At 44.5% G+C, this 26,418-nt stretch overlaps 3 protein-coding genes across 5 annotated transcripts in view; all 3 read right to left on the bottom strand.

Moving 5' to 3' along the window:
• LOC119695177 (sodium/hydrogen exchanger 2-like) overlaps positions 1 to 5,957 on the bottom strand; it is a 36,409-nt gene extending 30,452 nt beyond the window's left edge. The window contains exons 1-3 of one of the 2 annotated variants that reach the window (XM_038123145.1): positions 5,650 to 5,957; positions 3,795 to 4,258; positions 2,814 to 3,064 (exon numbers count right to left, since the gene is read on the bottom strand). In XM_038123145.1, the coding sequence (XP_037979073.1) occupies positions 2,814 to 3,064; positions 3,795 to 4,258; positions 5,650 to 5,905 (971 nt within the window). In that variant the 5' untranslated portion in view covers positions 5,906 to 5,957. The remainder of the gene's footprint in view (positions 1 to 2,813; positions 3,065 to 3,794; positions 4,259 to 5,649) is intronic. The other variant, XM_038123144.1, reaches the window with a different exon arrangement.
• A 6,735-nt stretch (positions 5,958 to 12,692) lies between these two features.
• On the bottom strand, positions 12,693 to 16,543 carry LOC119694981 (TLR adapter interacting with SLC15A4 on the lysosome-like). 2 transcript variants are annotated; one of them, XM_038122710.1, is made up of 3 exons: positions 16,053 to 16,543; positions 14,733 to 14,859; positions 12,694 to 14,547 (listed from the first exon to the last, which is right to left on the bottom strand). In XM_038122710.1, the coding sequence occupies exon 3, from the start codon at positions 14,500 to 14,502 to the stop codon at positions 13,579 to 13,581; it is 924 nt and encodes a 307-aa protein (XP_037978638.1). In that variant the 5' UTR covers positions 14,503 to 14,547; positions 14,733 to 14,859; positions 16,053 to 16,543; the 3' UTR covers positions 12,694 to 13,578. The 2 variants fall into 2 exon arrangements, with proteins under 2 accessions (XP_037978639.1, XP_037978638.1); XM_038122711.1 differs by lacking the exon at positions 14,733 to 14,859 and having other exon boundaries at positions 12,693 to 14,547.
• A 3,608-nt stretch (positions 16,544 to 20,151) lies between these two features.
• The window catches only part of SH3BGRL (SH3 domain binding glutamate rich protein like), a 30,809-nt gene continuing 24,542 nt past the window's right edge, over positions 20,152 to 26,418 (bottom strand). The window contains exons 3-4 of the mRNA XM_038122790.1: positions 25,171 to 25,251; positions 20,152 to 22,219 (exon numbers count right to left, since the gene is read on the bottom strand). Of these exons, the coding sequence (XP_037978718.1) occupies positions 22,187 to 22,219; positions 25,171 to 25,251 (114 nt within the window). The 3' untranslated portion in view covers positions 20,152 to 22,186. The remainder of the gene's footprint in view (positions 22,220 to 25,170; positions 25,252 to 26,418) is intronic.

Below are 26,418 nucleotides of genomic sequence, written 5' to 3' on the forward strand. Positions count from 1 at the left end.
CCTTGCAATTGTCTGGCAATTTTTCATGGCTAATTGGCTCTTCAAGTTCCAGGGAACATGGCATTAGCCTAATTCATCAGCTTTTCAAATCAATGTATTTTCAGGCCAGCAATCCTAGGAGGTCAAAAATCAATACATTTTCAGGCCAGCAATCCGAGGAGGTCAAAACAATTGAGCGCTCAAAGTGCTGAAGCTCCATTTTTTATATTTTAATCTGGACCAAAATATTTTTGTTCTAAATATTGCAGCAGGAATAGAAAACGGGCTTTAAATTTCCAGGATCTGATTTGTAGCGCTGTTTGGTAAAGCCATCCATATTTTTATTGCGCTGAAAACCAACTCCACAAGGAACATCACGGTGTTGGATCACAGAAAAGCCAACAGAGAAGCAGATCCTTGGCTTGTCCCTGGCTCTGGGTGTGACCAGGACAGGTAAAGGACCCAAACAAAGGTGTTGAGAGAGGCGGTGGCTCACCCACCAGAGCTGCTCAGAGAACTGCCAGGCAAGTACTGCTTTGCACTGAAAACACCCTGTTTAATCCCAGAATTTCACAAACATTTTGTATTATTTTGAAGACGAACAGTTGGGTCTGTTTGAATTTAAAACTGGGTTTTAGCGAGAGGATTTGTGGCAAAAGCAGAGGATAGAAAAGGTCAGAATTGGGAAAGCCACGACGCTTTTGCTGAGGAATGGGACCCTCTGTTTTCCAGCAGCAGGAGACCAAGATTCAAGTCCCTTTTTTACCAAATGTTTGAGTTCACATCTTTCATCTCCTAAAAAAATGTACCAGTACATAAAAATATTCTAATACAGGTGTGGTTTGATTTATCCTTTTTAGGTCTGACCTGCTTTGCCAGAAAGAGCAACAGGGACTGAACCACAAACTGAAAACAAAATTTAAAAATTCTTCCGTTTCTGTGTCTGCCTCAATAAATAGTGGGGAATATAGTTACAGTTAAAATCCAAGTATTTATGGGCAAGTAACTTCCAGAGCTGTGGTTTGGAGGAATGCTTATTGGAGAATGGGCATGGGATCACAGCATGGTCACAGAAAAAGAATAAACTTGTCTTGTCCGGGCTAAAGATGGACATTGCCACCAAGGCAAGGGGCAGGGAAAAAGAATAAGAAAGGAAAAAATCCAACTAAAACCCATTTGCAGAACAGTTCCACAGACTGAGCTGTATTCAGATTTTTTTTTTTTTTTTTAGTATGTAGAATTGATTTTTTTGGCAATCAAATTATTTTTCAAAGAAAGAAACTGCCAAAAGCTGCTTCTTATAATACAGTATTCCCCGGCCACAACAGAATGACTTGTTTGAACTCCAGATCTATAAGACAGGCATTTATAATTTGGCAATTAGGAGGGCACAGTGCAGGAATCGGCTGCCTTTGCCATTGTTTTGCTTTAGAAAAAAATGCATTATTCAAAAGAACAGCAAATGGGTTCCATAATGGGTACAGCAGATTGTGATTGATAGAAGGAGACACCATTAGGATTGAATGTTTTCTGCTCCACGATGATTATGCAGCATATTTATTTCACTGTTCTGTCTTGCACACCTATAAATAGGCTTTTCCTACCTATTCCCAGAGCTGGAATTGTTTTCAGTAACACTCAAATATTGCTCCTATTAACCAGCTGAGGAAACAAAATCTGCAAGACACAGGAATGGTTTATATCCAAAGCAACATCATTAGTTTTAAAATAGATCTCCCAGATACTTCTGTGCTGAGCTGGGAGCCCACTTCATTTTTTAATTTTCTTTTTATCTTCATTCTCATCAGCTGCACAGTTGTTTACACTGCAGCCACTGATGCAGGGTAGGTGCATTTTGGTGTCTTTGGGGGAATATTAAATGAGGTTGTGATCCTCAGCACCAGCTGACTCAGTTTGGGTAGGAGAACCACACATAATAGAATGTAGGACTGGATCCCTCTGGTTTTCCTCTCTCTCTGCTTTCCAAGGTGAGATTTTGGGGAACACTGGGGTCTTTCTGGCTATTTTTGTCTCAGCATCTGCTCTGACAGTGAGATGTCCAACAAGGTAAGCACAAAGCTTAATAAGCCTCTTAAGTCTGAATGATCTGGCCCAAAATTATTAATTTTATTAAAAGATCTACCCAGGTAAAAGAAAATTAAATGAACTGAATGATCTCTGACAGCTTTGGCTGAAATTGGCCAGCAGATTCCCAATGTTACTGGAGGCAGAGGGGTTGGTTGACACCTGAGGCCAGACATGAGCGGTGTCTGAGCTTCTGGAGCCAAGGCAGAATCTCCAAAGCAGAGGCTTCCAGTAGAATCCTCTGCTCCCATAAAGCAGGAATATTTCAGGCTTCAGTTCCCATCCCATCACTCACTGCTCTGTCACACCAAGGGCTGCCAGGCAGGACATGCAGATGGGGAAGGGGATGTGAGAACAGAAGTGCTGCAAACCAAGATCAAACCTTTCCAAGGAGCTGACTAAATTATCCTTGTAACTCTTCCTGTGTTGTTTTTGACTGGGCCGTATGGAAAATAACAAAATAAGCTAAGAAACTTCTTCTGGCTCTGCCAAACCTACCAGACATCTCACTGTTGGAACATCCAGCCTTTCCAAACAAAAACCATGGAGCGCAAACAAACATTCCTCAATAACCTACATAAATCCACCATCAGCCATCATTGTGCAATTTGAGAAACAGAGGGACACTTGGAGAGGGCCCAGCTCCTCGTCATACACAGATTTCCAAATTTTAAAATATTTTGGGCTGTTTTTCAGTGAATATAGGCAGGAAGTTTTCCCAGAGAGAGGAGCTGCGGGGCCTCACTTACGCCACGATCCCAGAGAGGTGGAACATCTCTGCAGTGAGGTAGGACAGGTAGCTGTACAGGAACACAAAGAGGGGCTCGATGACACGGATGTCCTTGGTGAAGCGTGTGGTGAAGGCAGCAGTGAACCCAAAACTCAGCCCCACTAGAACTCCTCCCAGCCCAACCACGAAGAATTTTCCAACTCCAGCAAAAACATCCACGCTTTTGATGGTCGGCATCTCACAGAAAGAGCGAAAGAGCTTGTAGAGCACCTTGTGGGGGAAAGGCAAGAGGGAAACAGCTGTTAACTGGATGTTCCCCAGACGTGGTCATGACACCAAATACACAAGCTGGGATTTCTGCCAGTGCAGCATCACCTCCTGCCCAGGAGGTCTGGCTCCCACCAGGGGACTGCTGTGGTCCTCACAGACATTTCTGTCCCCAGACACAGAGTCAAAGAGAAACCTGAACACTTCTAGGTTCACCTGAATGCTGCCAAGGACCTCAGTGCCAGAGAATTGGACCAGGATCCTCTGCTAGAAGGGGTTGTTGATGACTTTTCCCTCAACAAATCACAGAATCATTGAGGTTGAAAAAGTCCTCCAAAATCATCAAGTCCAACCAATAACCCAGCACTGCCATGTTCTCCACTAAACCACGTCCCCAAGTGCCATATCCACATGGTTTTTAAACACTTGCAGGTGTGGTGACTCCACCACTTCCCTAGGCAGCCTCTGCTAATGCTTGACTGCCTTTTCCATGAAGAAGTTTTCCCCAACAGCCAATCTAAGCCTCTCCTGGTGACACTTGAGACCATTTCCTCTCATCCTGCCACTTGTTCCCTGGGAGAAAAGATCAACCCCCACCTGGCTACGACCTCATCTCAAGGAGCTGTAGAGGGAAATAAAGTCTTCCCTGAGCCTCCTTTTCTGCAGATCTTCCATCCCATCACTCAGCACCATCCTCTGCAGGTTAAACACCCCAGCTCAGGCTGGTCCTTACCACGGTCACAGCATCGTTGAGGAGCGATTCCCCAAAGACCAGGATGTGCAGCTTCTCGTTGACGTGGATCTCCTCGAAGACAGCCAGCACGGCCACGGGGTCCACGGCGGCGATGAGGCTGCCGAACAGGAGGTTGTGCAGCAGGGACACGTCCTGCAGCCGGAAGGCTTTCACCTGGCAGATCCCATACAGGGAAAAGCCGATCCCAAACACGTTCCAGATGGTGCCCACCACCGCGTAGAGCAGGATGGTGCCGATGTTCTCGAAAAAGGGGCGGCTGGGCATGAAGTAGCCGGCGTCCAGCACGATGGGGGGCAGGAGGTAGAGGAAAAAGATGTCGCTGTCCATCACTGGGGGGGACCTGTCATTTAATCCGTAGATGATTCCCCCCATGATGAGCCCCACAAATATCAACAAGCAGCTTTCGGGAACCACGGAAGGCAGCTTGTTGTAGAGATGGAACCCTGCAGGGCACGGAAGGATAAAACTGGTGTCACCTCACCAGCCCAAACCCTCAGAAGGCTCCCACTGTCAGCAGGTTACACCTCGGAGTGGCACAAATAAATTCACACAGTGAGGGTGAAGTTGCTCAGAAATTGGTGAGAAAATCTAAAAGTCACTGAAAATACCAAAGTTTCTCAAATTACTGTCTGTTCAGACCTCATTTCATCATAGCATAAGGTTAGAGATATATATTGAGGTAATAAAAAGTAGTAATCTGCATCAATAAAACAGTACTTGGAATTATTAATTATGTAATCTAGTCAGCAGCCCATCTTCAGCACTAACAGAAATAGCAATTTCTGATTTTAAACACAAAAAAAATTTATTTTTCCTATACATTAAAAAAAATCACAAAAAGCCTTACTAATAATTATAAACAGGTCCAATTTTAATAGTATTTAACCATTAGCATTTAAAGCTAAAAAATGTCCAATCAAACCTGTCTTGTGCAATGCCCAACATTAGAAAAACCACCACAAGTACAAGGTGAGTTATTAAAAGAAAAAGTCATCGTAACAAACATAATTAGAACAAAAATAACAATTTAAAAAAATTTCTGATCATCATTATTCCTTCATGCATGCGACTAGAATTAGGGTCTCATTATGTAGCATGAAATTAGTCAGACAAAAAGACCCTTTCCATCTGAAAAATTCTGATCAAACCCAATCTTAGAAACTTCTCCATTCTGAGGAGAAGAATTACAAGGGGGAAAAATGCTGTAAGATAACCTTTATAGCAGTAATTTAACAGAGTTTAAGACAATTCCTGGAGAAAAATAATTTTATATAATTTTCACTTTCCCGTGCCCAGTTTTTCAGAGGAAAATATAAAAAGATCAGATAGTTTGTATAATTTAAATCTTTCTTAGATAACCTTGCACAGACAATCAATGCACAGAGATTTTATTTGAGGCTGTGTCACACCCTGGACATGGATAGAATTATCCCTTGGCCAGACACAGGGCACTTTTCTAAGAATAAGGAATCTTCATTTTAAGATGAAGATGTCAGTGAACCACCTGCACAGAGCGTGGCTGGCAAGGAATTCAAGGCAAACACACACCTTGGTGTGTCCTGCAGTTAAATCAAATTCCTCCTCCTGGAAACCCAGTATTTTTGCTCCTAACAGCAACAGCACTCCCAGGTGTGAATTTCTAGATGGAAAATCACCATTTCCAACCTAAAATGCCACTTATTTTCCACCCGTGCAGCGTCTCTGGCACACAGTCTGCGAATTCCGAGGGCTTGGCGCGTTACCTCGGGCTCCAAACCAGAGCGGAGATGGAGAGAGGCCACACCACCTCCACAGAGATTCCCCCATCCCTCCTCATCCTCTCAGGAGGCCTCACCTATTTTGGCCAAGGACGCCAGCATGATCCAGAGCGTGATTTCAAAGGGCACCTGGACGTGCTGATAATCCAGAGAGAAGAAGGCGTGCTCCGAGGAGCCGTTGCCCTGGGATTCCTCGGCAGCCCAGCTGATGTTCTCCAGGGCCGCGTCCTCCAGCAGCGGCTCCTGCAGGGCTCCCACCCGGGGGGCTCGGAGCAAGCAGGACAGCCAGGAGCCAGCCAGGACAGCCGCAGCTCCACGGCCCTGGCTCTCCATGGCCCTGGAAGCTGCGGCTGCTCCCGCTGCGGCGGGTGAGTGGTTGGAAGCGCTGCTGGAGGCACCAGAGCTCGTGGGGGAGGCTGCAAAGGGAGGAGCAAACGTTCCACCTCAGGCTGGTTTCCCTCCCTGGTCCATCAGCTTCCAGCTGGGAGATCCCACTGTAGAGTGGTGCTTTTTGGGGCCGTGTGCCTAAATAGGGGCTCCTCCTGTGGATGCTTCATTGAGGAAATGCCTCATTTGCCCTCAGACCAATGGCACAGCTCACATTTTAGTCCCAACTCTTGATGTGTTTTGGCTCCCAGTCCCTCATAAACCTCTCTTGGAAGGAACAAATAACCTTCACTGCTGTTAGAACAGACCCACATCCCAAAAAAAAACCCATTCCAAAACAGCTCCATCACACAGGGGGCTTCCCTGGATTTCTGCAGTGCCCTCATGAAGATCACAACACAAACATTACTGGAAATCAGTTTTCATCTGGTAAAACAAGCAAATCACCCAGTTTTTTGATGGGTGATTTGCAAATCACGGGGCTGCAGGAACGGAGGACACCTGTGTGGGACAAACAAGGCTCTACAATTGCTTAAAGCTTTCTGTAAAAGAGATTAACAGGAAAAGTTCTCCATGTCTCTTGAAAACAGCATCAAAAACTGAGTTGCTCAGAAGAGTTGGAAATATGGAAAGATAAAGGTAGTTGCAACAGCGTTTACCAGATTTTAATAAAACTGTGGAGAAAAAAACCGTATTGGGTCAAATTCCTCCATTGTGAAGCTTCATTTAGGCTGATGATGCTTCAAGAGGCACAAATTTAGCCCAAAGAACACTGGTAATTAAAATCTGGGGCCCGGGGCTGCTGCCAGACGGATCAATGGCCTATTTGCTCCCGCCTAAGTGACACCAAAATGGAGTGCCAGGGACAGGCTGGTGACCCACTTCCGAGCTGTGGGGGCCCAGGGCACAGATCCTGGGCCTCAGCACCACGTGAGCTCCCTGCTCCTCATCCCTTTGTAAAGCAAGAGGGGGATACAGTCTGGAAGGCAGGAGGGATGCAGTGGCACCCTGGAGGAGCAACTTCTTTCTGCTTTCCCAGGGTTCACTTGGATTTCATAGAATCAGACAGTGGTTTGGGTTGGAAGGGACCCTAAAGCTCATCTCATTCCAACCCCCCATCCTTGGGACACCTCCCACTGTCCCAGGTTGCTCCGAGCTCCATCCCTCAGACACTTCAAGGGCAGCCTCAGCTTCTCAGAAATACCTGTGCCAGGGCCACACCACCCTCACAGGGAGGAACTTCTTACTAATATCTAACAAGAAAAATCACTCATTACTCTGAAGAAGGGAGAACAGTGCTCTTGACAGCAATTAAGAAGTAATTAAGGAATTATTTAGCCAGAGGAAGAGCAATGGAAGCAGCTCTGAGCCTGGGCTCACATCCCAAGCCATCATATTTTCCTCATTCTGTTGAAATATTGGGTGTTAAAGTTAAGGGTTGGAGGACTTGTTCCATTTGGCAGCATGGAAAAGGAGCTCTGCCAACCTCCCATTCCCTCCATCCCCAAATGATCCATTTTGTCTTTTGCTATTCTTAAAAAAAAAAAGCAAAAAGTTAATGCTCACCTACAGTTTCCTTAAAACAAAATCAAAATGTTTGCATCTTGGAGGGGGAAAAAGCCTTGCAGTGGGGAGTTCAACAGCGTCCTGGAAACTGGTTTTGTGTGTAAAATCTATATTTATTTAATAATGGAACCAGGAAAAAACCAACAGAGCTGGGACAGAATTTGAGGAAGGTCAACAGGGAGGATAATTTTAAAATATGCTTCATTTTTCAAAGAAAGCTGCCTTAGAAAATCATTAAGGCTGGAAAAGACCTCTAAGACCACCAAGCTCATTATATGTTACCTACAAATAAGCCAAAAGCCAAAGACAAAATGTTTTTCCAAAGTTCTATGATAACAGAATTCGTGCTGTTCCTCTGGTAATGGCTATTGATATTATTGATCCACTTTTTCATGTGAGCAGCGTTTGATCCAATGTTTATGGACAGGCTTTCATTTTTTCCCCTAATGCAACGCTCTTCCCTACATTTTTCAGTCTCCAAGCTGGATTTTGATCCCCACAATTGTGCTGATGGGCACCTTGCTCCTGGTGGAATGGGAGAAGAACAGAATTATCGTGGGATGTGATATCAGTGACCAAAATTCAGGCTCCTGCTCCTCTGGGACAGATATTTGGGAGCACCCAGGAGATATTTTAAAGTTACCACATTTTTTGTGTGGTTTTTTTTTTTTTTTCCCTTTTTAGAAGTAAACTTTTTTTTTTTTTCCTCCAGCTTACCCTAAAAGCCTCCAAGCCACTCATCCCACTTCCCCTTCTGGGGAGGATCCCACCCACAGCTATTGGGGGCAGCAGGAAGAGGAAACCCTGGAAAACCCCGAGCCACCACGTGGGGCCTGTCAGAACATCACAAGCCACGGGAACACTGAGAAGTGACCTGGGGCTGCAGACAGTGGGGAGCCTCGTGGGCACCCAGAGCCCAGACAAGCTGAGGTTTAATATACCATCAGTGATTCCAGTCCAAAATCTGGGTCTAAGGAGGATTCAAACAAAGTCACATTGAGCAGCTGAATATTGGTAAGGAACGAGTTGAAAGGTTACATCTCAGCAGAGGTGTGAGCACATTCTGCCTCCTTACTAAGGAGGTCTGGGATATTCAATTCATGGATTTCACCTCAGGGTGGAGATCAGTTCCCATTTATTGGCTGCCCCCTGGACACCACACTCTGGTCCACGCATGGTCAGGAGAAATCCACGCTTTCCCCGAAATTTTTTACCTGCTGGATGCAGCCTTTTGTTCCTCTTAGTGGAATAAACATAAGCAGGTGGCTATTTCCAAGGATGTTTTTGTTATATAAAAATATTCAATAAAACTGTCCCCGAGCCATGTGCCTGTGATCAGTGACCTGTCCTTGCTGCTTGATGGCCGAGCTGGAGCAGAGCTGGGCAGCAAAGGGAAAGGGAGCTGTGGAAACACCAATACCCACACACAGCATTTCACACTCTGATTTGTATGAATTTAACGTGGGCAACAGGAACGCTTTGGCTTTCTATTCCAGGAAAGAGTTCTTTATAATTCAACTACCAGGAAAGAGGAACAAAATTTGGTAGTTTGAAACTTCAAAGCAAGGTTTTCAAGAAATTCATTTGCAGTTCTGTTCCCTATTCCATTGCGCTCATAAATCTCACTCATTTGAAACAAAGAACCAACACAGCTTAAAAAAAAAAAAAGAGAGAAAGAAGTGACAGCAGGTCTGGGTGCTTTCTTGCTCATCTTTGTTAACTTTTGTTACCTCTCAGATTAGTAATTAATTATTGAAATATCAACTTTGTATGGTTGAGCTAGAACAAAAGGGAATAAATGGTCCGTGGGTCTTAGAAATTTGGCAATGGAAAGCAGAAGTGTGGAATCACTGCAGATGGGGAGTGAGAACAAAATAACGGCAATACGGCAGATTAGGAAATTGTATTATTGCACAAAATTAGAATTTTTTTTGAAGAGGATCAAGGATTCTTAAATAGCAAACCAGAGCCCAGGAAAGCAAAGCCTCAGTGCCCCAACACAGGAGTGAGAGGCAGGAAAACCCTGCCAGGGGAGAAAGGGAGGAAAGAAAGAAATCATGGGATGGCAGACTGGGTTGGGTTGGAAGGGACCTCAAAAGTCATCCAGGTCCACAGAGCCCACAGCCATATTTCAGCTTTTCCCAACCAGAGCCACATTCAGCAAAGATGCTGCTCCCACTTACCCTCAAGGAGGACCAGCAGCGGTGGGACCCAGAAAACCCCTGCAAGTCCCAGCTCTTCTTCTGGGGCTGGTTTTAGCCCCAGCTCCTCAGGGTCCTGCAGTTTCCCTTCTCCAGGAGAAGCTCCTCACTCACCTTTCTTTCAGAAGCACCACCCAAGGAAGCCCCAGGAAAAGTGGTGAGATGCCACATTGTTCCCAAGGCATTGCAGTTTAAAAGGCTGTAAAAACAGCAACAAATTTTCTCCTCCAAAGAGAGCCCCAAATAAACATCCTGAGGAAAACAAAGCCTTGATGGACACGGATCACACAGAATTCCCAACAAGTTTCAATAATTCAGCTCCACGCACAAATGCCCCCTCACTTTGCTCCAGTACATCAAATATTCCTCCAGATTTTTTATCTTCCCAAAAGCACTGCCCACAAGTGAAGGGGAATATCCACAACCCCTACACGGAACAGGATGGAAAAGGGAAGGTCTCCCACCTCCTGGGATCCCCAGCTCCACACTAAACCCTTTTACTTCCCCCCAGAAGGGAGGCAGGATGGTGGATGTGGGAGTGGAAGGTTCATTAGCACCCGGGCACTCATTCACCAAATGACCACTGACCCTCACAAGTGATTTATGTTCCCAACAGATTTATGGGATTATCACAAAAAAATGAACTCAAAGGAAAAGCAGGCAAGGATTAAGTAGTGAGGATATTCTGGTAAAGAAAAGAAAATTAGGGTAATTACAATCAAATATCTGGATTTTTGAAATCTGTACTTAAAACAGGAACAGAACAGAGAGAAAAAAATCAGTTTTGCCATGCCATGTATAAACTAGTGGAGAGCAAGAAAGAACACTCTGCTAAAAAGCAGATTTCAGCCCTCTAAAAGTAGTGAAAAAATAAGCCACTCAGATTTAGTTTCATGTGTTTAACAAGCAAATGGCTTTTTTCCTGATTAAAAGAGATGTGAATGAAAAATATTAGCTGTTTGAGATTTTTCTGATTGTCAGTCAGCATTTTTAGTCCCAAAGTGAAGGGTTTGGCCTCGCAGGTTTTAAGTCCTTCTTGATTTTTCCTGGAATAGACTATTAATTGATGGAAGTAGATGTTCTGCACACCTGGGTATCCTTTTTATGGGAAATAATCCTCCCTCCTGAGAAAGACAGACTTTGAGATTTCATCGCAAAATGGTTGTAAAGCCCTGGAAATCCTGACCTGGAAGGTACTAAAGGAAACCACCACTAGATATCACCATTTGACTATTTAATAAATCTCAGAAAAATTGGTAATGTGTAAAAATCCTAATTATCCTCCAGGCTGATGAAGACACCTTCTAGAGGGGCTTAATTCCCACAGCTGAGGCAGGCTGGGGAACATCCTGGCTACAGGATTAACTGGGGAAATGTAACTAAAGAGTCCAGCTTTCTACAGGCTCTGGGTCCCAGGACCTGGTGAATATTCCTCTGTGGGAACACAGAATGAGAGCTGGACACGAAGGTAAAAATTCCCTGCCAGCATTTCTCCTCCAACATAGATTTTCTGGCATGGGGATAAAAATCAACTCCAGGCAGAATCGGGCCATGGATGTCTGCCCTGTAAAATATGGCACTGCTTTCCTTTGTAATGAAATCCAGCTGCTGCCCTTCAGCAGGCTGGAAAAGCACCTTTCCAGGGATTTTCCCCAAGGAATTTGAGTTCACTGAGGCATTTTTCCTCCTAGTGAAAACGGGCACAGCTCCAGTGCAGCTGATGGAGTTTTACTCAAAGTCATAATGGGACTTAGCATCTTCCAAATATAAATAAATCCAAAGCAGGTCATGGATTGCAACATGTCAATTCAAATAACATTGAATTTAAATAGTATTTAAGTTAGTAATAAATGTATTTGTCTCATCTTTTCAGAAATTAACAGATTTTGCCCCTAAAATGTATTCTGCAGCAACATCTTTCTTCCTACAGAGAGAAATTAATTTTGAGAAGTTACTTAAATTGTGGATTAAACCGGTTTAACAAATACTGGGGGGAAAGCACATGGATGATATTTTTCCATGGGTAAAACTACAAAAAATCAATAACAAAATACAATGTGCTTTACATTAACCATATGCATTTACCTGCACTTCCATTTGTGCTATAAAAACACAGGTCATTGGGGTGGTCTAAATTACCTGTTTTCCTCAAAACACTGCTGCTATGTGGTTTTATTTTCATTCCAGCTAAAATTATCCACATATTTAATAAAATTAATTTAAAAACAAGCTCTGAAACCGGTCCTAAGAAGGGATGGGATGAACACAACTTCCCAGTAACCTCATGTTTTGCCAAATTCTCATTAGTTATGTGTTTTCTCCTGTGCCACATTATTTCTGTCCCGGGGATGGAGCAGCAGATCCATCAGGGGTTGTCCCAGTGCAGCAGCTGCTGCTGCTCCAGTGGCTTTGATCCCCGGGCTGGGGCGAGCAGCAGAGCAGAGAGGGGCTCCTCCAACGCATTCCTCAGCGCTGGGAAGGACAGAAAACCACCCGAGCCTGGAGCTCAGGTTTAACCTCCGACTTCCTCATTTCCTCAGGAAGAACCTCGTGCAATTAACTTCTTTCCAGACTTTGGCTTGAACTATAAATAGATCCCAGGGGGAAGCAAGGGCTGGGGCACGGCAGCACAAATGGCACGGAGCGCTTCTTGCTATGGATAATTGCAAACCCTTTGGCTGCTGCTGCCCTCTGGAATATTTCCCCTCTCAGCCTCAGTTAAATTGTTCTCTGCACCTCCACCAAGGAAATCTGGAGAGCTCTGCCCGCCCTGCACTCCTCTGAAATTTAATGAAGTCATCTGGCCTCTTCCAAAGGACTCCTGGCCTGATTTTGAATGCTGAGAAGGAGATTAATGAGACACACATGGAATTAGGGCAATGCATAGGGAAGCAAATCATCCTTTTCCTCTCATGCTCCTCGAAAGCAAGGATAAGATTCAGTATTGCTCATATTCCTTGCACCAAGGTCAGTGGGAATTTTGGATCAGGCAATGACCACTTAAGTCTTGGATGTGTATGAGTCTGATTTTATTAATTTATTTCCTTATCAGGAATTATCTTTCCCTGTTTTTTAATAAAGAGAGACAAGTCCTTTCATTGCCCAGTCAGATCATTTTTCCCTCAGGAGCAGCTTCTTCTCAGACCTGCTGATATTTTCTTTGAGTTCACAAATAATTTTAAGAAATGCCCAAGAAATAAAGATTAAAACAAACAAACAAAAAACCCCCAACCACAAGCAAAAACACCAACAAAAACCTTTATTAGAAAAAAAAACTTCTGCAGAGCAGGTAACAGTCCAATTCATCTATCATTTTACAGTGGTGACAATAATGAATAATTTCCAGCTGAAATATTTGCTGAGAAGCAAGAGCAAATGGAGAAAATGTGTGTGAGAGCTAAACAGCAGTATTTCCATATGAAAATCTGCATTTAAATTTCAAAATGAATATGAAGGAATCTTGCACTATTTTTTTCAGGATTGCTGCAGTCATCTTTGCTTGCTGATTTTGCAGAAAATTAATGCTTTTATGTGTGGATGTGGCACTTGAGGACATGATTTAGTGGTCGATGGTTGGACTTGATCTTAGTGGTCATTTCCAACTTCAACAGTTCTATGATTCTATATATATTATAAAAACATGATTAACCAGTATTTTGGAGAGAAATGAATTTCAAATTTTCCATTAGAAAACAGAAAACAATGACCATTGCTTGTCCTGCTACCAAAGGGGTTTAAGACTTAAAATATTAATTAGAACAAGTGTAGTGTGCAATTCCATTTCCCAAACTAATCCTTGGAGGGAATCATTCATACCTGAATCCCATCCCTCTCCTGAGCTGTGCAGCTCAGTCAGGATGTGAATTCCATCCTGCAGCTCCATTTTGCACCCCCTGTGTTGGAGATTTGGAGGTTTGGGGTGCTGAACTCGGAGCTGTTCCTGTTGGGAGCGTTGCGGGAGCTGAACAAAGCCAACGAGTGCAAGAGGGCTCCTCTGGCTTTGGAGGTTTCTATGTTCTGCTCCTGGGAGATCTGAACACTTACCTGGTCCAGGCTGTTCCTTATCCAGCTGCAGGTCAGGAGGTTTGTTATGGAACCACACCTGGCCAGGCTTTCTTCGAAAAACTGTTTGTAGAGCTCTGCCACTTTGGCTTCCATGTACTTGTTGAGCGTGGAGTTGGACAGGGGCTCCTCACTGGGCAAGAGGCTCCTTTCTCCAGCTTCATCTCCAGGCAGGGACATCCCACTGGGCTTTTTGGGACGCTCACACAGAGGGGACTGACCCAGGGGAATATCTATGGAGAGCAGGACAGGGCCATCAGGGAGCTCATCACACACATGGTCCAGGACACAGCCCGAGTCACACGTGTGGCCCCCCACACGGTCCCCCCCGATCTGCAGGTCAGGGTAGTTCTGGCAAATGCTGTTGCATGGCCAGGATCTGTACAAATCCACCTCGTCTAGGCTCCCTCCTCTCTTGGGGATATGTACAGCTGGGGATGCAGTTCCTTTAACCAGCACTTCCTGATCCTTTGCAGGCTCCCTGTCCATGGATCCCCATCGGGGGCTGCTCCCGGCTTCCGCTTTGCTGCTTCTGGCAGAGAGCTCCTCCCGCTTCTCACATCCATCAGCAAAGCCTTTAATTTTTGGGATGTCTACAAGTTTCTGTCTCCAGATTCCCTCTTTAGCCTTTTGGGATGCAGGAGATTTGCAAGGCTTATCTTGATGACAGCTTTCTTTATAGATGAGCCTCGTTAGGATGCCTTCTGCCAGCATGGTGACAAGTGTGAGCAACAGGGATCACCAGAGTTCCATGGAGCCCTGGATGGAAAGACAGGCACAATACAACAACAACTATTATTCAACAACTATTACAGAATAATTATATTATTATTATTGTTATTATTACTAATGAACTGTGCACTTCTCACAAAAACAGTGATTTTTCTTTCTCTCTCAAGCATTTATTTTTAGCAAACATTAAACTGCGTGCTTTTCCTCTTTACCATGTCCACAAAAATCATTCTGAAGATACAGGAAGGGCTTTAATCAGCTGCTTCATCTGTAACATCCCTTCTGCTCCCAGGTACTCTTCCTCATCGTGGCTACTTGAGACAGATTGTGCTTTATAAGCTGTAAAAAATCAGCAAAATCAGTTTACTTGTCTGTATCAATACCATCAGTAATTAATCAATGTTCTCCATTACAAGAGAACCATTTCCAAGAGCTAAAGAGGTGACACAGAAAGGAAATAAAGACTATATTCATATTTAGAGGTATTTCTGAATTGAGCAATCCTGTGAGGTGCCAAGGATCTTCAAAAGAAACTGAGAGTTCTGTAACTATAATAAAACTGTATTCAAAATGCAGATCAAATGTGTTTAGAGTCCCTCTTAATGATGAACTTTAAAGATATAAATAGTTAATTTGCCTTCCTCAATAGTGATCGTAGTGAAAAGATAAGTGTCTCAAAATAATTTACTATACTTAATGATTCCTCATCATCCCTTTCCAGTTTACCTACTGTTAAAATCAATGGGAATTTTCACATTAAGAGTCTGACCTGAACCACTGTTCTTATGGAGAAATGGGAAACATGAACACAAGAAAATCATTCAGTTCTTCAAATATCCTTTAAATCTCTGCATAACTGAAGTATCCACAGACCCAAAGTGTGTTTGTAGCTCAACACTTTTCACCGTGCCACAACACCCTGGTATATTTGAAACTCTCTACACTGGGTCACTTTTCAATCCCAGTGCTCCTTCCAGGAGATATTCTAAAACTTCAGTTATGTGAGAGATGGAAATTTTCACCTTTCCCCCAAAATTTACACACTGGCACAGCACAACTGTTTGGCTTTTTATTTTTGTGGGGTTCTTTATTTTTGTGACGCAGTTCCCTCCCCGAAGCTGAAAGGAACACTGGAATTTTGAGGTCAAAGCAGGCAGGAAAGGCAGCAGACCTGGTTACCTACAGAGTCATTTACATAAGCATAAAGCAGGGCAGCATTTTCTTAAGCACTTATGGGACTTGATAAACCAATTTCCAAAGAAAGAAGAATTGGCAGTCTAAATCTTGCCAAAGATCCATGGAATTTGGAATGCTCTGTGCCTTGTAGGACATGGCTACCCAGGTCTGCAGGACCTCAGGGTACCCAGCTCCTTACCTGCTGATAAATTTTGGTTTATTGCTTTGAAAGTGCTCATGAAGAGCTAAAACACGGTAATCTTGGAAAAACTGGTCTCCTCCAAATGAAATAACTGGTTCCTGTGTTCTGGAACAAAGCATAAGGAAAAGAAAAAGGCACAAAAAGCCCAACTCACCAAGCCCAGTCAGGTCCGAGGTGGATTCCCCCGAGGCCAGAGCTGTCCTCTAGAGCTGCTGGGAGGGGGCAGATGGTTCCCCAGCCTTTCCTCACTGCTGTCTGTGCAGAAAAAGCCTGACGCACTCATGATGCAACTCCCCAGCGCTTTTAACTCTTAAAACAGAAGTGATCCCGCTGGGAGAGGGCGCGGTTTTTGAACACCAAGAGAGGGCTACACCTAAAAGAGGATGTTTGAAAATGAATTGAGATGTTTCTGACCACGGTGTGATGCCGAGGAGCTGCTGACAGCCAGAACTGGGAGCGGGGAAGGAGCAGAGAGTCAGGGCTGAGCCGGGCGGAGCGAAATCGGAACCGAATTCCACCAACACTTCCACAGGCAGGAGCTCGGTGATGCTCAGCTGACTTGTGGACTTGCACCACTTCCCCTTTGGAAACACGCAGCTAAATTTAGAGTCTGGTGATGTGCCACTGATGGGGAGGAAGTTGGCAACTTCCTTTCACCCGAATTTTGATGAAATACCCTGTGTCTGTGACGAGCAAACAGGACAATGTGCCAACCTGAAGGCAGCAGCCAAGGGACAGCTCTGCACAATCGTGTTGCTCGTTGACCAAACCCGCTCTTTAGGGGTTAAAAAATTACCTCTGGCACATCCCAGGTGCTCTCGTGGTGGTTTTAGGTGTCCTCTTCAAGCTGAAGCCAAGCTCAGGCACTGAGCCCTCCCCTCAGCACAGGATCCAGCCCACAGATCATCTGAAGAGTTTTCTGTGGGTGACTTTTCAAAATTTCCCTTTTCTTCAGAATTTAAAAACCCCCAGTGAAGCAGAAGCTGAATGTCATCTAAGTACAAGACAAAAGATTCTAAAAAGACACTGTTTAATGGCAGGAGCAAGACACAAATTATCATCCATGCCATGGGCATGATAACTTTCCACCATCCCAGGCTGCTCCAAGCCCTGTCCAACCTGGCCTTGGACACTGCCAGGGATGGGGCAGGCACAGCTTCCCTGGGCAGCCTGTGCCAGGGCTCCCCACCCTCACATGGAAGAATTTCTCCCTAATATCCAATCTAACCCTGCCCCTGACCAGTGGGAAATCATGTTGTGCCTTAGAAATTAGGTTTGGAGTAATTCTGGCCATACAGATTCAATGAGGTCTGTAAAATTATCCCTCTTCTCTCCTTTTCTCCTGTATTTCATTAAAAACTTCAGGTTTTTATGGAGGCAAAATGAAAGCTATTTTTACTCCCACCGAATTGATATAAAACTCATTTAATATTTAAAAGCTGTTCAAAATTACCTGATTTTTAATCATGTTACATGAGCAATTTCTGCTCAGAAGGTGTGGCTGGGACCCCAGCAGAGTCACTGCCCACAGCCTTTGGGGGCAGGAACCAGGATGGATCAAATTCCAAGTAGTTTTAAAGCTCACCAAGCTTGCAATTAGTGCCAGCTGCAGCTGGAATTTTTGTGCAGCTGTTTCAACAAGACACAAAAGTAACAGAGAGAGAGGAAGAAATCAAGTCAGGTAATTTGTGTGGAGCGATTAAGAGCAAATCAAGTTCCATTTCATACCCAGCAACCTGATCTATGGAACGCGTCCCTGCCCATGGTGGGGGTGGAATGACATGAGCTCCACCATCCCTTCCAACCCAAACCAGTCTGGGATTCAGGTGGTAAATGCATCAATATCCAAGGAAATCAATGTACTCTCTGAATTAGATTTCACCAAAAAGAGATTCCCTTTTATTTACAAAAATAAAGTGAGAACAAGCTAGAACCAAACTTAGTTCAGAAGCTGAGTACGGATTGCAGTTAGAATAAACAGCAAGGCAAGGATGTCAGAATTTAGGGCTATGTATTGAAAAAGAATTAAAAATTACTCTTAGAATATCATTCGTATATGACATTATGTGAACTACGGCTGCATGTAACAAAGTCCCTTTGAGCACAGGCTGTGTACTTTGCGTGCACGTAAACATGACATAGATATTGACTGGTTAGAAAGGTTTTATGTGAGAAATCGTGTTGTATGTTGGGGTTTTTCTCCTAAAGGGAGGCTTTATTTCCCATTCCAAAGAAATTTCGCTCCGACACCGCGCAACCCCCCACACACAATCCCACCGCGCCCGCCGACGGCGCGGCTTAAGTAGAAGAGGGGCGGGGTTTAGTTATGACTGACAGCTAGACCACCCAATAGAAAGGAGGGATGGGCCCGCCTCGGCCGCTGAGTGGTCGCTGGTTGCCGCAGCAACGGCGCGCGCGGCGGCGCTGCGGGCGCGGGCGCCATTGCGGCCCCTCACAGCGGGGCGGGCGGGACCCGGGCGGCTCCTGGCTGGAAAATGTGTATTTGTTCCACTTCGCCTGGTGTAAACCAAAATAACCCGCTCTGCGTGCTGAGAACGGGCTCCGGAAAGAACTGAGGGCACATGGGAATTATAGTGCTGCTGACACTGGATTAATGATGTGCTGGTTTTCTTTTATTAAGGATTTGGTAATAGTGAGCAAATTAAAATGAATGGCCAAGTTCCTGTTGATATCTTCAATAAACCAACCTTTAAGAGAAGGAATTACTACAAAAATATTGCAGCATATAAGAATTATATATTACTATATTGTGTATGTGTATAAATATTTGTAAATAAATATACAATAATAAACATAATGAATGTATATTCATGTTACAAGATATACAGGGCCAAGTCTGATACTTCATGACTACAACACATGTATTTTGTACTAAATATGTGTTTTCCACTAAATATGTGTATTTTGCATACTCAGTACTCACTATTATGCTTACCTGCAGTAATCCACCAATTTCTACTCTGTCACCTCAAAATTCTTTTTAAAAGAAAAGAATTTGTCACCTTTTAAAATTCTTTTTCATCTCTGCAAGTTTACCAATGCAGTCAAAAATTTTTACTAATAAACTTCAAAACTGTCATAACGAACCTTTCAATCTAAAACATTCTACCAAGATCTCAGATTATGGGTAAGTCACAGAATATTGCTGCAGGAAACTCAGTCAATGGGAACGATTTGGGAATGATTTATTTGTGCCATGGGATTAGGATCTGAGCAGTCTGGTGTAGGGGGAGTTGTCACACATTGCGTGCACATGTGTAGCTTGGCTTTTAAAGATTTTGGGAAACTATTTTCATTGAACTTCACATTAATGAATAACTGGGTTTTTAGGATTTTTAATTTAAAAAAGGAAAGCAGCGATTTTTCTGAGTGGCACGAGTGGATACACAGGGAGAGTAGATGGGATTCATTACAACTTAGAGATGGCATTCCTGGCCCTTTCCCCATCCTGTGGACCAGTCCTAAGACACCAGAGAAGGACAGGTGTGAGGGACGAGCAATAATCCCTGTGCCTGATGGTGCCTGGCTGGGCTTCAGCTGCTCACATAGGGGCTGATCCTGTACAAATTACAACCACTCTGACAAAGATCAGGGTATTGCTTCCCCCAGAGGATGCGAACTGCAGTCTGGAGTTTGGGCAAATCCCAGGGCAGGTCAGAGGCAGAGACTGTCCTTTCTGTATCCTCCAGATCTTGCAGGTGGTGCAGAACTTCAGCACGTGAAGCAGGAGGGAGGTACCTGCTGATCTACCTGGCAAACAGGGAAGGTGTAAGTGAAGTTTTAGTTTAAAATTTATCCTGCACTGCCCTGTGGCAACACAAATAAAAACCAGCACAGCTCCCTGCTGGAGCAGCATAAAGCTAATTAATTACAGTTCGTAAACGAGCAGGGGAGGGCTGGGTGAGCTCTGAGTGTGGGAGCAGCTGCTGTGTCCCAGCCACTTCCGACCTGTCCCTGCCCTGGGGAAGGAGTGGGAAAGCAGAGGGAAATAACCCAAACCTTGACACACTGTTTTGGGCAGGTGTATCCTAAATTAAATCCCATTTATTAATTAAATCCCTTTAGCTGCAACAGGTGAGAGATCCAAGCCACCAGACTTCGCCCTCAGCAACAGATCCCTGATGTTCACCTTGTATAAATCCTGAACGTTCAAAAAGCAGTATTTTCATCTGAAATTTTCACTTCTTTCAGCTTCAAACTTCAAACTGTGAACAAAACATGCAGACAAGTCATGGAGTGAGAAAGTGTTCTAAACCAACTTTATTGGAATGATACAGGAATGGTTAACATACAGGTTAAATCCTCAATGCCTGCTTTCTACATAGGAAAAAAATAAGGAAGAAAAGAACAAATTCAGTTCTTGCACCCATGGAAACAGAAAACCAGCACAGAGGTAACAGATTCCTGGCACTCCTAAAGTCATGCAAGAGATCTGCATCAAAAAACTGAAGTTTTACACACACAACAAAGAGATTTGGGGTATTTTCAGTTGTGTTGGTGCCTTGTTCCCCGGACAATGGAATAATTCAGCCTGGCTCACCAGAGCTGCCTTAGGAATGCTGATACAGTTTGAATGCTCCCATATGGCAAGGGGGGGACAGAGAGGGCAGTGACTTTGCTTTCTTAAACTTGGCAATTTTCTTGACCGTTGAGACAGGGATTGACCTCGTTTCAGAATGTTTTGGGTTGCTGAACTGACAGAATTTGGCAGCTACTTTTAATTACAGCTCCAAAATAATGGCTGTAATTCACCAAACTTGCACAGGAAGCACAGCAAACTGGTGTGGGTACAGAGACTTGTGTGTCAAATCCCACTTTCCTCACCACACTTCACTTAGTATTAGTATTCAGTTAGTTCCCAAAAACTTGAGCAGGAATTTAGACACAGAGAAATATTTCGGCCAATATAAAGTAAGAAAAACAACCTCGTTCAGAAAGATGAAATCATAGTGAACAACAAAAATCTGATGCTGGATTTAAAACATAACCAAACCTCCATCCCCAAAAGATCTTAAATTTCACAGAACTGCAGTAATTCCTGACAAAAGCTGTTAAAAAAAAAGCACAGTTGTGTGTGTGTTAATCTTTAAGGTAAGGCAGCATCCATCCATCCCTCTGCCTTCTGTAAGCACAAGCTTCCAACTGCTTCCCAGGCTCCCAAAATGATAAATCAGGAATTAAAAAATGGCCAGGAATTATAGGATCCCTCATGAGCACTGGGAGAACACACAGGTTAATATTGCACGTGGTAAATTCACCCACAGAAGACACTGAGAGATTTGCAATTCCTGTAATAGTTTTATGATATGGCGATAAGAATGGAAATTAAGTTTTTAAACCTTAAGAAAAAAAGAAGTCTTGCTTAATTACAATAACTTTTGCTATTCAAACATTTATTTCCTCATTTGAAAAAAATACTATATGAACCTAATGGCTACTTGAACATGCAGTGAGATGTTTAATGCTCTAAGCAGTGTGAACTGGTATTTTTGTAGAGAAATACATTAAAGGCTTTCACCCTTACACAGGTAAGGAAAGGCCATTTCTGGCTGTTTTGGCTTGTTTGCAACATTGAATCTTGCCCCATCGTGTCATCGCTCGTGCTTAGGCAGCTGTGAGGGACCCGTGTCCATCGCCCTTTTTGTCCAAAGAGCCCACATAGATCACTTAAATGAGAACTACATGGGGTTTGTTGGGGGTTTTATCACCTGTACAACTGTGTAACAATACAAACCTTAAATATCCATTCTACAGAAGACAAACACAACTTTCCAAAGTGACTACAATGGTTAAACTACACAGTACCACCTACAAATTCATCTGAAACCAGGAAAGACACTGAAAATTTACTCTGTCACTCAGTAACGTTTTTGAGGCAACTCAGGCACTAAATTAGTATCTGACGAGGCTTTAGATGCTGTTTTCCATTGTTTAAATAGTTGGATCTCTAGGTAAAACCCATCTGCATTTTTAGTACTAAAATAGTTTCTTTAAGTTTACACAAAATGGACGAATTGCCAGGACAGTTTAAACGAAATGTAACTCATTCATGTCTGATTGCTTCGGCTTCCATCAGAATCCACTCCTGCTCCCTACCCTGAAATTCCCATTTCCATCCCGTGTTCAATTTGTGTTACGGACAGTGAATGCTGCAAGCACCAATCAAATGTTAGAAATCACATCTACATTTCTTGAAGCAGAGACAGTTGGACTATTTTATAAAAAGCTGTGGAAATTCCCTTTACAGACATTTAAGGCAGTTGAAATTCACGCTTGCTGCTTGGCCAGTGCTTCAGCTTCCTGAAACAGCAAAGAAGAATTACACGTTAGTAGTTTCTCAGTATGTTTCCAAAGGAACACTATAAAACAATAGCCTGCATTTTTCAATCTTCTTCCAGCCTTTGTAAGGTGATCACAAATGGGAACAGAATGACAACAGAAGAAATACAAAAGGAATTTCCTTTTGGTTTCTCCGAGTGTACTTTTGACTGCAGATTAATTTAATTACCTGCTAGCAGCACCATGACCTAGAAGGAGATGAATGAGAAATGAATTCCCAGCGCCCTCAGTGCAGCACCTCAGCGGGGACAGCCTGCTTTATTTGAAAGGACAAAGTTCAACATCTGCCAAGATGTGTTGGAGCCATTTGTTTTTGTGACTGCACAGAAATGCTCAAGATAACAGATTCAATACCATTGTTACCATGAGCCAGCATTGCTGAACAAACAAAACGCATGAGGAGAAAGGACTAAGAGGGGAATTTCCAAGAAGTCTGTATGATTTTTTTAGGAGACACAGTGGGTGACCCCAGCCTGCAGGGCAGGAAGTCCCACACGTATCTCTATCTTGGACGTGGCGGCTCACTCTGGTTGTCCTGGCTAACTGCCCTCATCCTGCCTTTGAACTCGGGGCGTGGGAAGAGCCTGGCTTGGAGCTGCCGTGCTCCTGGCCCGTGCTCTGCTCTGCTGGCCTGTCACAGGTCAGAGAGCAGGGCTGGGATGTCACCAGGGCTCGGATGTCACCGTGCCCCCACAGGCCTCGCGCGAGGACATCCCGGCCGTCCGCAGCACAAGAGGCAGGTGAGCAACAAAAGGAAGATCAAAAAGAGCTGCAAAGCCTGGTAAAAAGCAGTGTCTTTGATATTCTCTAAAAGACAAGTGCTTCTTTGAATGGCAAAAAAGAGGAGAAGGTTCCCTTGGCTTTGTAACAACTCCCTTAACCAGCCCAGGGCACTGCAATGGTGGCACCTCACTGGTTGTTTTTCTTTTTTCCAATACAAAGTACATTTCTTCAGAACAGGCACTGGAAAGCTGGAGAGGATTCCTGGTATTTCCCTCATGCCCAGGAAGGTTGGTACAAGTAACCTGCTAACCTGTTTTTCTTGGAGGTCAAACTCCATTTCCTTGGGCGTAGGCCTGCAGTTACCTGGGAAAGGCTCAGCTTTCCAGGCTTGACACCGCCCCTCTTTCCTACTTTTCCTTATTTCTCCCTCAAGGCCCCTCAATGAGCATCCTCTCAGTCCTTAAATCCTTAATAAAGAAATAATTAAACATAGCTTTTAACTCACAAAACCCTTCTCTTTAAAATCCACCCATACTGCTTGAAGTAGAAATGTTATAAGAAAAACTAAAGGCCAGCCTCTTCCAGAGTTTGTAGATCCAAAGGACAAACCAAACCTCCATGGCTCAGAAAATAGTTACTTGAATTTCCCATGCTCACTTCTGAGCCAGTCCTGTTTGGCATTAATATCAAACCTTTGTGTTGAGAGTCAAATAACTTCCCAAATCTCTCCTGATGGCATCAAATGGAGGTCTCCTGCCAAGGCTGCTCCCAACCTCCTGCCATTTTCTGCAGTTGCCATGTCATTCCCTATAGCATCATATCCAAGCTGCACACAGCTATGCTGGAAACATCAATTTCAGCACCTAAAAATCTGTGTACCCTCCTCAGCAGCCTGCAACCGACTTGACTGGACATCCTAATTGAGGGAGGGATTCCCAAAGTCAGCCCCAGAGCAGGACACAGGGGGTAGAAGATCACTGCTGTAAAGATTATTTACCGTCATCAGCCCATCACAACATGGAAATTCAGCAAGGTACAGCTGTGTTCTATCCCTTCTGTTAAAAATTCACCTTTCCTTAGGTGAGGATGGAATTGGAGCATCCCTTAGGACAGAAGCAGAGCTCCTGACAGCCATGCTGGCTGCTCCTGCCAACCAGCAGGTCTGGGAAGCAGCGACGTACCCAACATTACTGAGACAGGTGACCTGATTTGTTATGGCAGCAGCTGCTCTCAGGTTCCACTGCACTTCCCAGGGGAAAGGCACGAGCTTCCCCGCGTCCCACAGTCTCAGGATTGCTTCCTGGTTCCTTGGCTCCATCCTGCACACTCTGCTGAGCAGTGAAGTGCAGATGTTTCAAGGAACTTCCCCAGGACTGCGGTGCTGTGTGCAGCTGGTCCGATGCCGGCAGTGGGTAACGCTGGGGTGCATATCCCAGCCTCTGCTCTGGGCAGCTCTGCACGAGGCAGTTTTTCCTCATCACGCCATCCCCAGTGGAGCTACTGCTGGAAATCTGCCTCCCAAAACTGCTTCAGTCTGCCCCACAACCTGCAGTGCTCCCTGCTCATGGGTCACCATCCACCTTTAAAATTAGGTCTCTTAGTGATGTGCCCAGCACGACCTTGGACTCGAACACGAGTAAAGCTGAAAGGGAGCGGCATGTTTATCCACTGGAACAGGAAAGCTGGAAGTGACCTGGAGGATCCTGCTGCTGTCAAGTGAAACGTATAAAGCAGGCTTGTCTTACCCTATCAAAATCAAAAGGAGAATTCCAGCCCATTGCATCCACAAAGCAGTAACCCAGTTTGTAACTGGCAAAGGAAAATAAGCTTTGGATAACAAGCCAGAGGAAAAAATCACTCTGAAGCAAGACCATGTTATTTCAGAAAGAGTGGCTCTGGTTTCAAGGGATTTTCTAGTAGAAAAATCTCATCAAAATTTCACATGAATTAAATTTTTTAACTGAATTGAAAACATTCTTTGATTTTGGGATAATTTTTTTAATCTAGGTTTTTTATGCATTCTTCAGTGCAAATATTAACTGCTCTTTTGAAACTGAAGCCTGAGAGCCTCTGGAGACTGAGTATCTCCCAGGGAGATTGATAGGGGCAATGACAGCACATGTACCAGGTCCTCTGAGCAGAGGAGGAGGAGGAAGCCACAGGCTCCCTGTGAGGAGGTGCTCACCTACCTTTGAGCCAGGAGGTGCAGTCAAGCCCAGGAACGCGTACACAGCGTTGTTCTCCCGCGCCTCGAAGAAAGCATCGTAGTCCTTCACCGTGGCAGGAGGGAGAGGGAATAAAAGATAGAGGAATGAATTGTCAGAAATAATCTCAAATCAGTTTAGGTTGTCACCCAACCTCCACCAAGCAAACTGCTTCCTGTGGCCAAATGCAAAATCCAGCGTCAGCTCAGGTACGTGGCATTAGCACCAACAGCACACAAACTGGTCAGGCTGGAAAGGACAAGGTGCAAATTCATTCTGTGTCCCAACAAGATGCTGCTGTGAGGTGCTGCAGCCTCTCCCAAAGGGACAGACTCCACACAAGACAGGTGTTGTCACTGGTCTGGTGTGGACGCTCCCCCAACAGGAGCAGCTGAGCCTGGACCTTGTCATCAGAAACCCTGATGTTCCCAGATGTCATTGCTGATTCCTGACAGGGACGGCAATTGTGCAACTGTGACTCCAGCTCTGACATCTGTCAGAAGTTCAACTGAACTTTTACACTAGGAGTGCCCCTTCTACACTGAGAGTGCACCTTTTACACTGGGAGTGCACCTTTCCCATCACATTTCCCACTAAGGATTAGTCTGTGCAAGTGAAGGCAATGGGGTGGCACTGTTCACTCATAGTGCACTACAATTACCCCAAACACACACAGCCACTTCTCAGGAAAATTAAGGTAATAAATAAATAAATAAAAAGAAATACCAGTTGCCAAACCCCAACCTAAGGAATCCAGAAGTTTTGTGCAAGCTCACTGTTGTCCAAGTTACCACACAATTCCCTCACTTTGACTTCTGAACTCAGCAGGGATCAGTCCAATGACTTTCCTGCTCTCCATTTTCAGCTGAAGCACATTACCAGCCTCCTCCAGCTTTCCTGGGCAATGTTTGGGTGCAGGAGTCCTGGCTGGGAAGCCCAAGGCAGGCAGCAGCTCGGTCTCAGGCTGAAGTCAGGGAGAGCTGTTTAGGGCACGCTGCTCTGGATTCCTGACTGTCTGGGAGGTAGACAGTCTAACAAAAGCCTGAGGAACAGGAGCTGAGGGGGCAGCTCTAAGGAGAGACTGCTGCAGCTAGAACAGAACAAAGTACAGGGACCAGGAGATTCCAGCTGCCTGGACTTCAGGGATATCAAATTATTGCTTCATTTGCACATGCAGCATTTGCATGCTGGTTTGATAAAAATGTGTGTGATTACGGTAAATCCTCCCTGAAG

This window comes from Motacilla alba, chromosome 4A (assembly GCF_015832195.1).
Source record: "Motacilla alba alba isolate MOTALB_02 chromosome 4A, Motacilla_alba_V1.0_pri, whole genome shotgun sequence".
Classification (NCBI taxonomy): domain Eukaryota; kingdom Metazoa; phylum Chordata; class Aves; order Passeriformes; family Motacillidae; genus Motacilla; species Motacilla alba.